This window comes from Primulina eburnea, chromosome 3, assembly GCF_022965805.1.
Source record: "Primulina eburnea isolate SZY01 chromosome 3, ASM2296580v1, whole genome shotgun sequence".
NCBI classification, from domain to species: Eukaryota; Viridiplantae; Streptophyta; class Magnoliopsida; order Lamiales; family Gesneriaceae; genus Primulina; species Primulina eburnea.
Window position 1 is genome coordinate 23807399 of NC_133103.1, and position 18514 is coordinate 23825912.

Sequence of the window (18514 nt, forward strand, 5' to 3'; positions counted from 1 at the left end):
GTATACTACGCTTGGATATCTCAGTCAGTACATCACGTACCTCACTAAAACAATCTGACAGAAAGCTCTGAATCTAGACAATACCAACATAATGAAATCACTATCAAACCAGATCAAACATGTTACAAATTCTCCCTAATGATCCTTAAATCACTGTCTAAAGATTTAGGATTATACCTGCGTCCGTCGTCAGCCCGCTGATAATGTCTCGATCTCAGTTCACCGACCCTCCTCGATTCGACACTAGCTCCGAAACTTTCCGACACCAAAGTGCCCTAGAAACTGACTAGAAACTAAGGTATATAGCTAGAACTCTCTCTCTGAAGAATGCGGTGTGAGAAACAAAAAAATTCGGCTTCTATTTATAGGCTGTATCCGGACTATTTCAGAAAATCCGAATAAATCTTATCTGCCACGTGTCAGAATCTCATTTGTCTAGTTGAATTTCTCGAGATGATGAAATCTGAAGTAGATCGGGTTATCCCTTTTTAAATTCCGGGGATCCCAACAGCTTGATCACGAATTATCGATTATTTAATAATACTTAATTAACAACTCATTAATTATCTCTTAATTAATATTTCATTCAAAACAAAGTTTCGGGTCATTACAGTTTCTGTCCTGACTTATTTACTTATTTTGTTTTTTCCTTTTTGCTTTGCCTCAATTACTATCTTTTTGCATATGTGATCATATAGTTTGTTTATTCCCTTTCAGAAGTTATTTTTCAATTTGGATCGGTTGATTACATGTGATCGTCCTTGTGACGAATGTTTGTGGTAAGTGGTTCTATTTGATAATTTACTTTATACTGGCATCATGCACATGTTTACGCACTATGTGCTATCAGATTCATGGGGACATATACCCATCAGTAATTTTACGTTTTACTGGTATGTAGGTTATGAGATTTGGTAAGTTGGTTGCTTCATACCAATTTTTCTAACCTATTTGAGTGTATAGCATTTAGAAACGGCTGCGGGCAGACAAGAAATTTTAGTGGCAAGGCATTCTCATTGTCTTTGCCAAGAATTTATTCCCCATAAGTCTTAAGCATAATGATGCCTGTGGAAAGAAAGCACTACCTTAAGCTGTAAAATGAAGAAACATGGACTGATCACATTCACTAATGTTTAGCTATATTTCTAATCTAAATCAGATAAATTCGGGTCTTCAACCAACGTCCATGGAATATGAATATGATTGCTTTTACTTAAAAGGCAATTCTACCCTCCTTGAACAGTAATTGCATATAAGAAGGTAAAAGCCACATTAATGTTTAGAAGCTTGTTTGGACATGCCAGATTTTCTTTCACAATTAACTGTTTTGGCCCTGTTTGGTCGATGGCCGTACATCATTGTAACTAACTCTTGGCATGTTTAGTCAAAGTAATAGAGTTACGCTACCTGGATAATCACATACTTTACTCATCTATTGGAATTTGAGATATAAATGACTTCATATCATTGTTATACTTATTAGATCAGTAAGCACTTTCCTTAGAAAAAGTATCCGTGTCTGACACCATAAGCACACATATTTTACTCAGCAAAAGAGAACTGTGACCCTTTAAAGCGTGGCACTTTGCATCCTTGACAGGATTCTAATGTAGTTTTGTGATATCAATTTCATCAAGGCCAGTTTTTTCGTGCCAGGATTTTTTCCGACAAGCAAAGTGTTATCCTAGTGAATTGAAGTTGATAAAATTATTTTTTATGGACCATGGAATGTATAACAACTGCTATGTTTTACTTTACTATCATCTTTCACATATCTTTTTTCAGTTTGCCAGAGTAATGAACTTACCTTATTAAAGTATATTGCTTTGTGCTGATCATTTTGTGAACAGAATCCTCACGATGGCAAATCTTTTCCATGTTAGATGTAATTTCAGTGGTTGCTAAAATCTAATGTTAAAGCTGTTGGTTATCCCAGAATTGATATTGAAGTCACATCTTAATCATTGTAAATTGTTTCTCAACTATTTCTGAAAGAGTAAAGACTGTACCAAATCACATTTTCCCTTCTCTCTTCCTAAAGTAGTTTAATAAATTTTAGCCCACAATTTCTCTAAGGTTATTAACAGTTGGATAAAAATATCTTTTAACGTTTTTATTGGTGTTTAATGCAACAGGGTTGCTTTATTGGCATTTCACCTGGCACTGTTTAATAATCCTCAAAATGTTGTCGTGGCTTTGACTGTTGCTTCCCGTTTTTCTCATGGAACATGGGAGGAAAGTGTTAATTTTGCAAGAAAACATGCTCCAGTGTCGAGAATTTATGTTCCTGAAATTGTAGCTGGTTTTGACTTCCTATCAGATGATGAAGTTGCAGAAAGAGTAACTAATTTTTCTGTGCAAATGAAAGAATCTGTTGATGTTTTCACCAACATGGACTGCCTCTTGAAGTCAATGGCCAAGTTCCCAGAATTTTCATGCTTTGGTTTGGTAAGTAAAGCCATTTTCTTTCTCCTTTCGTGGTCACTTTTGTCCAAATACCTAGTGTGAGTGGCTATGCTAGTTTATGCATCTTAAGCTTGCAATTTTTTAGACTCTCCCATGACCTCTATGATTTGGTGCACGTGAATTTTTTCTTCCACCATTTTTCTCTCCTTTTCACTTTCTCATGCATTTGAATATTCTAGCTTAAGTAGATTCTGAATTGACGCAACCCTCAAGAAATCCATTTAAGGTTCAAACGAAGGAATTGTTTGATCTCAGCAATTTTTTGGTACATTTATTAAAAATACGCTGTGATTCATAGAGGTGTTATTCCGCACCATTTATATCATTAAATGACCTGCGCTGACTACTAGAACTATAAGCCATGAGCACTACTTGATTGATATTGAAGTCTTAACCGAGAAGCAGGAGGTTCTTTGAATGTTAAATTTGGAGTTCTTGTCCATGAACCTTGATGCAGATCAGAGGATAAATAGACATCTCAAAGATAATTTTTAAAGTTAAAACTGCTAAACATGATAAACAATTGACCCTGGTCTCCATTATTCCATAATTACTCGGTCAATCCCATAATACCTTTGCTTTTGATTTCTTCTTGTATTTAGAATTGTTTCATTGAGAGCACATTTTTTCCTGCCCTTCAGGACAAATATTATGATTTGGTGATATGTTACCGTGCACATTTCTAGTAAAAGTGTTCTATTAAATGGAAACTATTACAACTATTGATAATTTGGAATGATACTTACAAAGACAGTATTCAATTATTTTCATGCTATCTAAATGACTTGATTTACAAGAAGAAACATCAAAATATTTTTCCCCAAATTGGACTCAATGTTTTTTTCACACATTTTGTACTACATATCTTTGACATTAAAGTGAGTTTTATGTGATGTAGATTCAGAACATGTCTTAGGTATTTATCAGTGGGGTGCTTTTGTATTTCAGGTTTCAGTGCCTCGAAAAATGGGGCTACGTGTGAAGGATGTTTTTGACATTCTGTTGAAAGATGTCAGATCTTTGACTGTTTACAAGAAAGGTACAGATATAGATTATAGTTTGCTGAAAGCAGGAGACATAAATGAGATTAGATTTGTGCTTGGTAAAATAATTATAAACACACTGGTTTGCGGTGCTATTGAAGATATAACTGAAGTTGGAGAAGATGTCGTACCATCAATCATCGATCCACTGCAAAATGTGGAAGTTTTTGATGAGATTCGGGATAAAGACACGCAGAGTATGATAGAATCTAATTACAAACTATTGCCAGACAATGATAGCAAGGTAAGGTTGGTCGGGAAAAATGTTTTTATCGAGGATAAACTGAGTGGAAGATCGAAGATGACCGTGACTACCCAGCTAGATGTGTTACTTCAGAATAAACAAGATTTGTTGAAGAGGAACAGACAAGAGGTCACTAATAAATGTCAGAAAGTAACTAGTGAAGGTAAAGGCCATTTACGGCAGGATTATATGTCTAAGGATGATGGAAAGTCAAATACATTTCAGTTGCCAGAAAACACTATATCAGGGAAATACAAGGCAAATCCCACAACACAGAAGACCGTCAACAATGGCGAATACAATCAGAGCTCCCAGAAGCATTTTAATGTTTCAGCAGAGTTTCTGCCTGAAGTGATGAAAATGGCACCCATGTATAAGGAGAAGGATCAACGACCGGGAATATATAAGCAACGACGAACTGCAAATGAATGTGGGAGTTCTGATGTTTCCAATCAAAATTCATCTTTATATAAGACTGATGAAGATAAGCAAGTCAAAGCCAAGGTACCAAGAGCTGCTGGGACCTTGCTTTCTAGTCTGTTCAAGTGACCGTGGCTCAGTAGCATACTGAATTATTACTTTGTTTACCTCGCGTTCAAGTCTGTGCAATTCTCCACATGGAACTTACATGCGTTTGAATGATGAATCTGTCAAGTGCAAGGAAACTGGCCGCCATGAAGTCCCATTTTTGTTAAAACTTTTATGCTTGAGCGCTACGGAACATCATGTAAAAAAGCTCGAAACAGATGTGTATCTGCTATGAACTTAATCAAAACGCAGCAGTTCTTTTTCAAACTGATGCATCACCCTTTTCAAATATGAGATAGATGTGCAATTCGACCATGTCTTTACTTTTAGTCCTTCGGTGTGAAGGAGCTGGGCTGGTATGAGAGAATCAATCCGAGTACGAACCAGGTTATCTTCACAACAAAAAGGGAATAAATAGCGGTAGTTGTTAATCAAATTTAATCGATTTTCATGGGATCAACCACATTTTGGGAATTCTCGCATACTACTGTCTTTTTCGGAAACAAAAAATACTACCAAGTCAGAATGTCATAGAAGACGACAATGTACAACACAAGTAGGTAATTTTCTTACTATCTCCTCCCGAAGCCCCGAGTATCTTCCGGAGAACTTCCAGCTTTCGAAGAGACGAAGAGCCATCACTTTTGAAACATTGAGCTTATGTTTTTGAAGCCCAACTTAACGTTAAATAAACATAAATCACGGCCTTTAATTTTTATCTTATTCATCCCAAATTTATACAATAACGCTCAATTTTAGCAACGGAAGAAATTAGAAACTGTTGTGCCTAAAAAATAGAAGAAGCCCAACAGAGGAAGCTCAATGTAGTTGCAGTCGGCCCAGCGGAAGAACGTTGCTGCCAGTTACGGCTATTGCCCAAGGTGGAAGATCGTGGGGTGATCATGGAAAGGAGAAACTGATGTGCAGAATGTGACAAAAGGGAGGGAAGGAAATCAGAGAAGGCCCCCGACAAAATCAACACAAAAATCTACAGTAAAGCTCTGCAGAATTCTTTCAATTCTATGCATGTTTATTTCAATTTCCAGCAGTCAAGTATTTGAATTTTTTACATATTCCTTCAATTTTCTTGTAAAAACGTTGATCAAGTTCATAGCAACATAATTATATTTGATGTTGTCAATCGATCCCTCTTGTAATTTTGTCATATTCCTCTTTTTTGTTTGCGTTTTTTAGCCATTTCGAAGGAGTTAGAACTTACGACCGAATCGAGACCTACAACGTTTGGTAAACGAAGTCAGATTATTTCACAATTTTGGCACTAACACGTGCCTGGCACGCCCGCAATTTTCGTGATAAACAAGTTGGCACGCCCGGTGGGACCCAATGCCTCCAAAGCGTACTCAGAAATATGAAGGAATTCCTCCATCACAGGGAAAAGGCCATCATTCACAGGAGAAAGAGACCGATGCTGATGGAAGAGCAGTGGAACGACTGGTACACAAGTTCGAACAAGAGGATGTGAAGGAAAGAATTTCATTTTCTGGTGGTGAGGGACTTCCAGCAAACATTATGTTGTCCATAGAAAAAAACATCCGTGGTGATTTCAACAAAATGACAAAATCCTTTACTGCTGTTATGATGGAATTTATAGCAGAAATAAGGGAATGGAGGAAGTCTTCAAAGGAAAAGAATAAGTCACCAAAAGATGATAAACCTAAGGAAACTGGAACTAAACTGTTTGAAGACCAAGGCCAGAGATCGGGGAGTTCCCAAGCAGGTGAAAATCGTCGCTTGGAGGAATCACCGTGTGGGAACCGGGACGCATCAAGTTCTTAATCATCATTGGGACAATTTAATCAATTATAATAATCAGGATCTAAATTTTTTTTATACAAATATCAAATGCGGAACGTAATGGAATTCATTCGATTATATACATCGAAAGCAAAGTACAAGTTTTATACAATTAGTCCAAAATAAGGTTTAACGACTACATATCAAGTGTTCAACCCTATCTCTAATCCAAGTCCGCAGTCTCCACTCTAATCATGATCTCTCTTTACCTCATCGACCCTGAACCTGTCCCACCTGTTGCCATGCACACATACAAACACGACAACAGCCGGATAATTCCGGTGAGAAATACATCCCAGTATAAATCAACGAAACATGCAATCATATATACAATGTAAAAGCATGTAACAAATATCAGTAACATGTATCAAAATCTGAAACATAACCAATATAAAATCTTCAATCAGACTCGTGACTCCACGTCTCAGACTAGACTCAATCCTAGTCTAGGGATCTCGATTTCCAGACGTTGGTATTCCATATCGAATATCAGTAATAGAAAAAACTCCAATTCTATTCCACTTCGATATAACCAAACATCAGGTGTCTTGACCTATCCGTCATAGACTTTGGCACTTTCGCCAAATCACTATCATGTGACAATGTGCAATGTGCCAGTGACGATTCCATCACTATCTGGCACCTATGTCACAAGAGTACTCGTCTAATACATGCTTTCTATAAATCAATAGAACAAGCATATTAATTCAAATCAATACACACAATAACAATAAGTATGTGATTTAGGAAAACTCAAGTATATCATACTCGAGTCGTTCTCACAGTACGACATTGACTTATACCTTTCTTTTATTGCAGTTCTGACGCCGTTCCCGTCTGGAATTCAAAGTCTCTCAACACTCAATCTGGAAATGACAATATCAATAGTACCATATCAATATACTGCTCAAATCAATACCAATCTGATCAATCTGGATTTAACTCAAAACCAACGACATAACGGAACAATCCCGATATCCCGGTCAATACAACATCAGCAGATAATAATTACAATCTATAACCAATATTCCATACAATCTGTAATTAATCAATAATCCAAATCTGTCCGATATCAATCGATATACTCTGAAAAATCATAACAATTCCATAATCAATCTGTTTCTCAATCTGACTTCGATTCTACGATATCATATATGAATCATATTTGATTCTGGTAAAATCATAATTTCAAGACGTATCAAAACTTAATAAAACTTACGTCCAGTTATAGCTTGCGTCGATAGGAACACAGTATTGAAGTCGGATTCAAAATCTAACGAACGGATTTTTGCGTAAATCAACTTTCTATATCAAAAACTTAAATATTCTTTCTGACCTCCGTTTTTGCTGCACGTCTCGCGCATATGCGCGACCTCAACTGGCGCATATGCGCGAGACCTACTGGTCTCTGCGATAAGCATCTCGGCAGCTCGCGCATATGCGCGCACCCTCGCCGCGCATATGCGCGAGGTTATATGGACATGGAACTTTCCTTCCGCACAACTCGCGCATATGCGCGAGGCTCTCTGCTCATTTCGCGCATGTGCGTGCATCAGTACCGCACATATGCGCGAGGGGTACTGTTCCTCACACACATTCCATGTATTTTCTCGTCTTTCTCGGTCTGATCCTTTCCGCCCATAATTACAGCAATTATAAATCAATAATCGCAAATTATCAAATAAAATCCCGGGCATTACATTTCTCCCCCCTAAGATACGATTTCGTCCCCGAAATCACAGGCAATTAATCATATCAATAAGGAGTATAACACATAATACTGAATAAAAAACTCACATCAATGAAATAAGTCGTGAAATCTCTGCCTCATATCTGACTCAGTCTCCCAAGTCGCTTCTTCGATGCCATGACGACTCCACTGAATTTTTACAAGCGGAATAGTCTTCGTTTTGAGCTGTTTTTCCTTCCGATCAAGAAACTGAATCGGCTTTTCGTAGTAGCTCAATGTCTCATCAAGCTCGGCCTCATCTGGCTGCATAATGTGTGAAGCATCAGGCAGGTATTTCCTAAACAACGATACATGAAAAAAATCATGTATTCCTGATAATGAAGGCGGCAATGCGAGTCGATAGGCACGATCTCCTATCTTCTCAAGAATCTCATACGGCCCAATGTATCGTGGAGACAACTTTCCTTTCTTGCCAAATCTGACAAATCCTCGGAAAAGTGAAATCTTCAAAAATACTCGGTCTCCTGCCTCAAATACCAACGGTCGTCGTCTGATGTTGGCATATTTGGCCTGTCTATCTTGAGCTGCCTTTATTCTTTTCTGTATCAGCTTCAGTTTCTCCGTCATATCTCTGATCATGTCAGGTCCAATCTCAGGAACCTCGGAGATATCATCCCAATAGAGAGGAGATCGACATTTCTTTCCGTACAACGCTTCGAAAGGAGCCATCTCAATACTCGTCTGATAGCTGTTGTTGTACGAAAACTCACAAAGAGGCAATGCATCTTGCCAATTAGTTCTAAAATCAAGCACTACAGCTCTCAGCATATCTTCCAATGTCTGAATCGTCCGCTCTGACTGTCCGTCAGTCTGTGGATGATATGCGGTACTCAGATGTAACTTCGTACCTAGAGCCTTCTGTATACTCTGTCAGAAGTGCGAAGTAAACCGAGGATCACGGTCTGATACAATCGACTTCGGCACTCCATGAAATCTGACCACTTCTCTGACATAAATAACGGCCATCTGGTCATGTCTGTATGTCATCTTGTATGGAATAAAACATGCTGATTTTGTCAATCGATCAATCACTACCCAAATCGCATCACAACCTCTGGAGGAACGCGGCAAATGTGTCACAAAATCCATGGAAATGTGATCCCATTTCCATTCAGGAATGGACAAACTCTGTAACAATCCACCTGGTTTCTTTCTTTCTGCTTTCACCTGTTGGCAATTCAGACACTTGGCTACAAATTCAGTAACATCAGATTTCATCTGTTTCCACCAATACTGTGTCTTCAAATCATTATACATTTTTCTGCCACCAGGATGAATGCTAAAATGACTGCTGTGCGCTTCTGCTAGTATCCGCTGTTTCAAATCTGAAACATTCGACACAACAATATGATTATTCACATACAAAACACCGTCACGAACCTGATATTCTGATTGATGTCCAGCTCTGACCATAGCATTCAAATTCTACACATTCTGATCAACTTTCTGTGCCTCTTTGGTTCTCAATATCAGTTCTGGTTCAGCTCGAATAGTACATAATTTCAGAGGCTGGCGATCTATTTCAAAAGCTAATCCAGACAGGCAGCAATCTTCTATCAAATTCGAAACACCGATCATCGATAAAGATAAGGAACATACCTTCCTACTTAGTGCATCAGCGACTGCATTGGATTTTTCTGGATAGTACTTGATTTCACAATCGAAATCCTTTAATAAATCAAGCCATCTCCGCTGCCTCATATTCAACTCGGACTGTGAAAACAGATACTTCAGGCTTTTGTGATTAGAATAGATTTCAAAATTTTCACCGTACAGATAATGTCGCCATATCTTCAATGCAAAGACTATGGCTGCCAATTCAAGATCATGAATTGGATAACGAGTCTCATGGGGCTTCAGCTGTCTTGAGGCATAAGCGATAACATGCCCTCGCTGCATCAAAACACTACCCAATCCTCGGTGAGAAGCATCACAATAAACTACAAAACCACCAGTACCTGAGGGGATAGTCAGTATCGGTGCACTGGTCAATCTCTTCTTCAACTCCAGAAAACTGGACTCACAGTCTTCTGACCAAATAAACGGAGCATTCTTCTGAGTCAACTGAGTAATTGGTTTGGCAATGCTGGAAAAATCTTTTACAAATCTACGGTAATATCCTGCCAAACCCATAAAACTGCGAATCTCGGGCACTGAAGTCGATCTCGACCAAGAAATCACGGCTTCAACCTTACTGGGATCCACTGATATACCGTCTCCGGATATAATATGCCTCACAAATACAACCTGTCTCAACCAAAACCGCATTTCGACAGTTTAGCATATAGTTTCTCAGTTATCAAAATTCTCAACACAGTTCTTAAATGCTCAGCATGCTCAATCATATTCTTGGAATAAATCAGAATATTATCAATAAAAATAATCACAAAATCATCCAGATATCTCTGAAAGATACGGTTCATCAGCCTCATAAATACACAGCTGGAGCATTAGTAAGACCAAACGGCATGACAATAAATTCATAATGTCCATAGCTGGTTCTAAATGCTGTCTTCGAGATATCAAAATCTTTGACTCTCAGCTGATGATATCCAGATCTCAGATCGATCTTCGAATATACTGAAGAACCCTGCAACTGATCAAACAAATCGTCAATACGGGACAAAGGGTATTTGTTCCTTACCGTTGCTTTGTTCAGTTGCCGGTAATCGATACAGAGTCTCATCGAACCGTCTTTCTTTCTCACAAACAAGACTGGAGCACCCCAAGGAGACACACTCGGTCTGATATATCCCTTGGCCAATAAATCCTCCAACTGTTCTTTCAACTCAATCGGTGCCATTCTGTACGGAGCTCGAGAAATCGGAACTGTACCTGGCATCAACTCAATGCTGAAGTTTATCTCTCGAATCGAAGGCAAACCAGGAATCTCATCTGGGAAGACATCAACAAACTCACACACCACTGGCAAATCCGCCAATGATGGACTCGATTTCAGTAAATCAACTGAATAGACAAGGAATCCCTTCGTTCCTTTCTGTAACAATCGAGTCATATTCATAACAGATATCAAAGGAATTCTAGCTCGAGAAATCTTACCATAAAACTTCCACTCATCAGCCATTTCGGGTCTGAATCTCACAATCTTGTGGAAACAATCAACAGTAGCTCTGTACTTGGTTAACATATCGATACCGATAATACAGTCAAAATCAGACAATCCAAGCACAATACAATCTATCTCAATCTCATGCCCATCATACTGTAGCATACAATGTTTCACAGACTTTACTGATATAAAACCTGTCCCCAAAAGAGAAGAGACAGACACTACAGCAGATAATGAGTCAACAGGCAATGCATAACTCAATGCAAATCTTTCAGATATGACTGTATGCGATACACCAGTATCTATCAATACGTATGCAGGATAACCAGAAATAAAATAGTTACCTGCAACAACATCGTCAGGTGCCTCCTGAGCCTGCTCCTGTGTCAAAGCAAATACTCTGGCCTGCTATCTAGGAGGCTAGCTAACTGTCTGGCTCCCTCCTGGCCTCGGCTGTGACTGAGATGGTGCTGGCTGGAAAGAGTGAACTGCAGATGGTCGTTTACCAGTCTGAGCTACTGATCCAGATGACTCGGCACCCTGGGATCTCTGTGTATCTCTCTGGGGAAAAACTATAGCAAAATGTCCCTGCTGTCTACAAATACGGCAAGTACCAAATACTCCTCGGCACTGCTCTGTGGAAGGCTTCCCTCCAAAATTGCTGCAATAAGGTCCTGTATAACTCTGGCCCTGACCGGTCTGTCTCGAGCCACTAGAACTGAATGAACTGCTTCCAGATCTTTTGAACTGCTTCCCTCTAGCTTTCAGAAATTCTTTTTTTCCACCACTACTGCTGCCACTCTCAAATCGAGAAGGTGATTGCTGTAGTCTCGGTGCTGGAGGCACAAACGAAGCTCCTCTCTGTCTGATCAGATCGGCTTCAGCTCCATTAGCTCTGTTCAAAGCGTCATTAAAATTATTCGGTCTCCCGGTATTCACCAAGGTAAAGATTTCCGGATTCAGGCCATTAAATCAGCAACGACTTCATCATTGTCGGCCACATGTGGAGCAAATCGTAGCAGCATAGAGAACTTGGCGACATATTCCTCGATGTTCAGCTGACCCTGCTTCAAGTTTGCAAATTCTGCTCCATTATCCTTCCTGTACGACACTGGAAAGAATCTCTGATAGAATTCAGTTCTGAATACATTCCAGGTGATAACTGTACCTCGGTGCTCCAAGGCCCGATTTGTTGTAATCCACCAGTTCTTTGCGACATCATGTAACTGGTGCCCGATCAGTTTCACTCTCCGCTCATCAGTGTAATCCAAGGACTCAAACAACATCTCAATGTCGTCTAACCAACTCTCACAATAAGCTGAAGTCTCCGTACCCTTCAGGGTCGGTGGATGGAATGACTGAAATCTCTTCAACAATGTCTCCATCGGTGTTGCAGTCACATCCATTGGAGGATTCAAAGTACTACCCTGTTCTGGTACCCTTAAAGGAGGCATATCTGATTATCAAAAGAGTTAGCAATCACAATTAACAATTCTGTCTCAGTCCCTTTCAGATCATCTTACCTCTGATCAAGAATCGGTTCTGATCCATTCTCAATAAAACACATTACCATATCAAAATCAGATAATCAGGTAAACATGTATTAAAGCAGTAAATCATGCTAGCAATCAAAAGCAAGGAAAGAAAACTCATTCTACCCCGCTCACTAGCTCCTATCTCAATGTAAAGGATCTATCGCTACGATACCACCTGTTGTGGGAACCCGGACGCTAATCAAGTTCTTAATCATCATTGGGATAATTTAATCAATTACAATAATAAGGGTCTAATTTTTTTTATACAAATATCAAATGCGGAACGTAATAGAATTCATTTGATTATATACATCGAAAGAAAAGTACAAGTCTTATACAATTAGTCCAAAATAAGTTTTAACGACTACATATCAAGTGTTCAACCATATCTCTAATCCAAGTCCGCAGTCTCCACTCTAATCACGATCTCTCTTTACCTCCTCGACCCTGAACCTGTCCCACCTGTTTCCATGCACACATACAATCACGACAACAGTCGGATAACTCCGGTGAGAAATACATCCCAGTATAAATCAACGAAACATGCAATCATATATACAATGTAAAAGCATGTAATAGATATCAGTAACATGTATCAAAATCTCAAACATAACCAATATAAAATCGTCAATCAGACTCGTGACTCCACGTCTCAGACTAGACTAAATCCTAGTCTAGGGATCCCGGTTTGCAAACGTTGGTATTCTATATCGAATATCAGTAATAGAAGAAACTCCAATGCTATTCCACTTCGATAAATATCCGGTGTCTTGACCTATCCATCACAGACTTTGGCACTTTCGCCAAATCACTATCATGTGACAGTGTGCAATGTGCCAGTGACGATTCCATCACTATCTGGCACCTATGTCACAAGATCACTTGTCTAATACTCGTCTAATACATGCTTTCTATAAATCAATAGAACAAGCATATTAATTCAAATCAATACACACAATAACAATAAGTATGTGGTTTAGGGAAACTCAAGTATATCATAATCGAGTCGTTCTCCCAATATGACATTGACTTATACCTTTCTTTTATTGCAGTTATGACGCTGTTCCCGTCTGGAATTCAAAGTCTCTCAACACTCAATCTGGCAATGACAATATCAATAGTACCATATCAATATACTGCTCAAATCAATACCAATCTGATCAATCTCGATTTAACTCAAAACCAACGGCATAACGGAACAATCCCGATATCCCGGTCAATACAACATCAGCAGATAATAATTACAATCTATAACCAATATTCCATACAATCTGTAATTAATGAATAATCCAAATCTGTCCGATATCAATCGATATACTCCGAAAAATCTTAACAATTCCATAATCAATCTGTTTCTCAATCTGACTTCGATTCTACGATGTCTAACATATCAAGAACATCATATATGAATCATATTAGATTCTGGTAATATTATAATATATATATATATATATATATATATATATATATATATATATATATATATCTCGGCAGGTTCTCTGGACATGGCACTTTCCTTCCGCACAAATCACACATATGCGCGCACACTCTCCGCGCATATGCGTGAGGGGTACTGTTCCTCGCACACATTCCATGTATTTTATCGTCTTTCCCGATCCGATCCTTTTCGTCCATAATTACAGCAATTATAAATCAATAATGGCAAATTATAAAATAAAATCCCGGGCTTTACACACCGACTCTAGGGTTTGTTGGGGAAGGAAAGTATACTCCTCCACACATGAGGGAAGATGAGTTGGATCCTAAACGTCAAAGTTACAGTAACGGTAAACAAGTAGCAGGTAGTAGGTTCCCTGTCACTTCTCCTAGCAAGCATCCAGAGATGTATGGTGATGGGGGAATGTATGGGTGTTCAGTTACAGGTTCGTGGAATAACACTCGGGGGGAAAATTATTCCCCGCACCCATTGCGAAAAACTCCAGTCTTGGACTTCGAGACTATATATGATGTTATTCAAGAGTTGTATGGCCCAGGAGTGAGGTCAATCAACCGACCAGAGTTTCACAAGCCATACCCCGATGTTGTTGATCGTGAAAATCCTTACCCACGAGGATATCGCATTCCGAGCTTTACTGTGTACTCGAGGGAAGACTGTCAATCTATCGTGGAACATGTGGCGAGGTTTACAATACAGTGTGGGGAACTAGCAAATTTGGATAATTTTTCCAACTACAAGTTACGTTTGTTTCCCAATTCATTGACTAGTACTGCGTTTACTTGGTATGCCACACTGCCTAGGAAAATGATGTTTGAGGTAAAGGAGAACAAGACAGAAACTTTCATGGAAAAGGCCGTTGTAACAATGGAGATGATATGTATTATAGTGGGAGGAATATGAGGTACAGTAGGGGATCCATGGCTAAAAGGCCGGAGAACCAGTACCTCGGAAAAGTTTCGTTTATGGGTCAACGAGTGGCGAGATAAGGAGTGACCGCCAGTCATTCTAGAAGCTAATGCAGAGGCCACCACCTCTAGACACCGATAATAGATATGAAAGGAAATCTTATTTGTTATTCCTCCCAGAGCAATCCCCAATGATGTATGGAAACGGGTGGAGCATCCAAAGTTCCCAAAACCGTTTTCTCGGACCCAAAAACGGATTTTTTTGAGAGAAAAAGCTGCTGAGCGCATATCTAAGGTGGAGGAATCACTCAGAGAGAAGAAAAAATTTGGGACGAAGGTTACTGAATATAAAGAAGAGGAAGATGATGACTTGTTGTCGGAGGAAGACAGTAACGTGGTCAAGAAAGCTACCTTCAAGGTAGGGCAGATTCTTGTCTCATTTGAGTGTGTCATAGGATCATTAATGTTACCAGATGAGTTCAAACACAAAAGAATGTTTGGGTCTGGTAGATTTATAGGAAATGAAATTGCTATATATTCCGTCCAGAATAATGTTTCAAAAGATTGTACTGGAGTTCTCGTTGATGAAGAGAAAAGAATGGTTATGAAGAAACCTATCAATGAAATGACTAAAGATACCAAACCACTTTATATCACAGTGCATATTAATGGAAAAAATGTATCTAGAGTATTGATAGATAATGGATCTGCTGTCAATATTCTACCATACATAATTCTGCAGAATTTTGGGAAATGTGTGGAAGACTTGATTCCGACAAAAGTCTCTATGATAGCTTTTACTGGAGAATCCACCAAAACTTTGGGAGTGTTGCCAACGAATGTTACTGTAGGATCTCGATCCTCTCTGTCAGCCTTTTTCGATTTGTGGGAAGAGATTGGATTCACACCAACCATTGTGTACCATCATCCATGCACCAGTTACTGTTGATGTGGAAAGGGGATGAGGTGGAAGTGGTACAGGCTGATTCGCAGCCGTATCAATCTAATTCCAACGCAGTAGAGGCTAGATATTATGATGGAGCATTCGGTCCTATTAAAATTCGTGACTACAAGGTTAACGGATAGCAAGGTGCAGTTTACATGGATACTAAAAAAGTGAGAGATGCAGTTGAAAAATTTCTCAAACCCACAGCCATGGTCTCTCCTAGACCCATGGTCCGACCTATTATTGAGGAGGTCGATGATTAAGTTCACTAAAGAAGAGATGGAAGTGCCTGCAACTTCTGAATGGAAAGCCACATTGCAACATCTAGTGAGTGAAGTACAATCGCACGAATTATGAGAAATTTACGGAACTGAAATAATATTTGAAGATGAATGTGATAACAGTGAAGAAGAAGAGTTACAAATGGAGGATCGACATCTAAATACTCAAGATCCCTTGGAAGAAGCGAACTTGGGAACCATGGAATGCCCTAGAACCACTTATATCAGTATGTTGTTAGAGGAAGGTGTGATGAAACAAAATGAGTTGGAGCCAGAGCTTTATACAGAGGCAATGATCATGGAACTTGAAAATTTGGATGAGTTGAGAATGCAAACGTATAATGCTTTGATGCTTCAGAAATCCAAGGTGGCTAGAAGTTACAATAAATGCGTGAATAAGAAAATATTTGAGGAGGAAGACGTGGTTTGGAAGGTGATCCTAACCCTCGGATCCAAAGACAAGGAATTCGGCAAATGGTCGTCCAATTGGGAAGGGCCATTCAAAGTTCATCGAGTTTTAGATGGAAACACATATTGGTTGGCAAGTCTGGATGGAGAGCCACATAGAAGGTGCATTAATGACAAGTATTTGAAGCATTATTATCCTAGTAGTTGGGTAGGGATGTTAGAGACAAAGGGTTCATGAAGCTGGATGCGAAGGAGATTGGTACAAAGTAGGCTAGATGGCCACTTTGTTTCAATTTGTCATATTGTCTTGTAAAGAGTTTCTGTAAATATGTGAGGAATAAGCTTTTAAGCCATTCCTTGCTGAAGTTCTTTGTAAATAATTATGGAGCATTGTGAATAAATAAAATGATTGCTCATGGAATCCGATGTACTTGATGTATTTTGAGAGGAATATTTGTTGTGTTGGTTGGCCAAATTGATGAAAAAATGAAGTTTGCTTATGGAATATCTTGAAACCTTGGAGAGTATTGTTTGAAAAATGTTATTTAATAGTTGATTGGTAGCAAGCAGTGTTGACCCGCCATGTTTGCATCAATGTTAAAGAAAACATGCTTTTTGCCGTTTGTTTAGTTTTAGTTGGCACAGTTTCTCTTGTAAATGTGAAATGCCAAAATACAAATAGATGAAAACAAATCCCAAGCAACATATATAAGGTAATAACAACATGTTTCCCAAATAAAGTTTGGCTTTCGAGCCATTTTCCAGAGTTACAAATCATAAGGACATCCGCCAAATTATGGCAAACAAAAAGAGACGGCAGAAATCAGAATAAAAATGAGAATCATCTCGAGTCTGTTCAAAGATAATAACAACAAAAGTTCAAGGAATATCCAATCTGAACAAATCCTCCCATTTGGAATGACAATGTGTTCGAACTTGTTCAGCCTCCTTCAGTGTGTTTTCCCATTGTTGGTCTTGAAGCTTCCAAGCTGTATCAATGTTGCTGAACACGTGGAACTAGAATCTTGGAAATCTGAAATAAGGGAATGACCGTAGAAAAATCAAGACTTGGATTGATACCATGTTGGAATCTTCAGCAGAATTAGATGAGGACCTGTAAGTTTAAGAAAATAAAAAAAAAAGATACATCGTTTTGGTTTTTAGATCCAGACAAGACAGTTGACATACCTAGGGACAAAGATGGTCTTAGCAGCCAAAGGAATATCAGAGTTGGCTCGATGGATTTGCGCTAGGAGACGGAGGATCACTAGCCATTCCTGCAAGTAAAGAAAAATAAATCAATACACTTGTGTAAAGTGGCCAAGAGATCATCCTCAGTTGACAACCAAGTAATGGCTTTTGAACAAGTGACATCAAACAAACAAGATATTGGTTCTCTTTGCAGTGAAATCGAGATCAAGGCAAGTAGATACCTTTTATACTTGAATGAAGGTACATGAAAATAAATGCAGACAAGTTTTCCAGACAAAAACAAAAAGAATAAGGCAAAATTATGATCACATAGAATGGCCAACAAAGATCGTGGAAGATCGAAAGCTCAGAAATTGTATCAAAAACCTTGAGTGCATGATCAAGAAAGCAGGTGAAGTCCTAAAGCATTTGTGTCATGAAGAAGTAGAAAAAATGTAGAAATCTACCTGCTCTTTTGAGATGAAATGGCTTAATGCAAAGGAGTTTGAGGGTGGCAATTTCATTGAAAGTTGAATGGTGTCCACGTCACTCCACGATCCGGTGGCAAATAGCGAATAATTGATAACTGGTAAGTGAGAACACGATGAGGGAATCAAAGTTTGTTTACGTGAAGGACAAATTTTGCGGATTGATGTGGGTTTGCGCTTGCCTATTTGAAGGGAGAATGAAAGGAATAGAAAATAAGAATTTCACGTTAAGGGTACTTCTAAAGGATGCTGTTATATAGAATGTGGTCTCCATGCCAAGTTTTGAATATGGGCCCCAAGTTTTGAATATGGCCAAATTGGCTAAAGAGGGGCAATTGTTGTGCCTAAAAAATAAAAGAAGCCCAACAGAAAAAGCCCAACAGAG

The 18514-nt window shown here is 38.8% G+C and overlaps 1 protein-coding gene across 4 annotated transcripts in view; it reads left to right on the forward strand.

The window, feature by feature from the left end:
* Nucleotides 1–4667, forward strand: part of LOC140827405 (uncharacterized) — a 36220-nt gene extending 31553 nt beyond the window's left edge. The window contains exons 12-14 of one of the 4 annotated variants that reach the window (XM_073190067.1): nucleotides 718–779; nucleotides 2136–2448; nucleotides 3415–4662. In XM_073190067.1, the coding sequence (XP_073046168.1) occupies nucleotides 718–779; nucleotides 2136–2448; nucleotides 3415–4302 (1263 nt within the window). In that variant the 3' untranslated portion in view covers nucleotides 4303–4662. Of the gene's footprint in view, nucleotides 1–717; nucleotides 780–2135; nucleotides 2449–3414 lie in introns of all 4 variants that reach the window. The other 3 variants (XM_073190068.1, XM_073190069.1, XM_073190070.1) reach the window with 3 other exon arrangements.
* Nucleotides 4668–18514: the final 13847 nt, after the last annotated feature.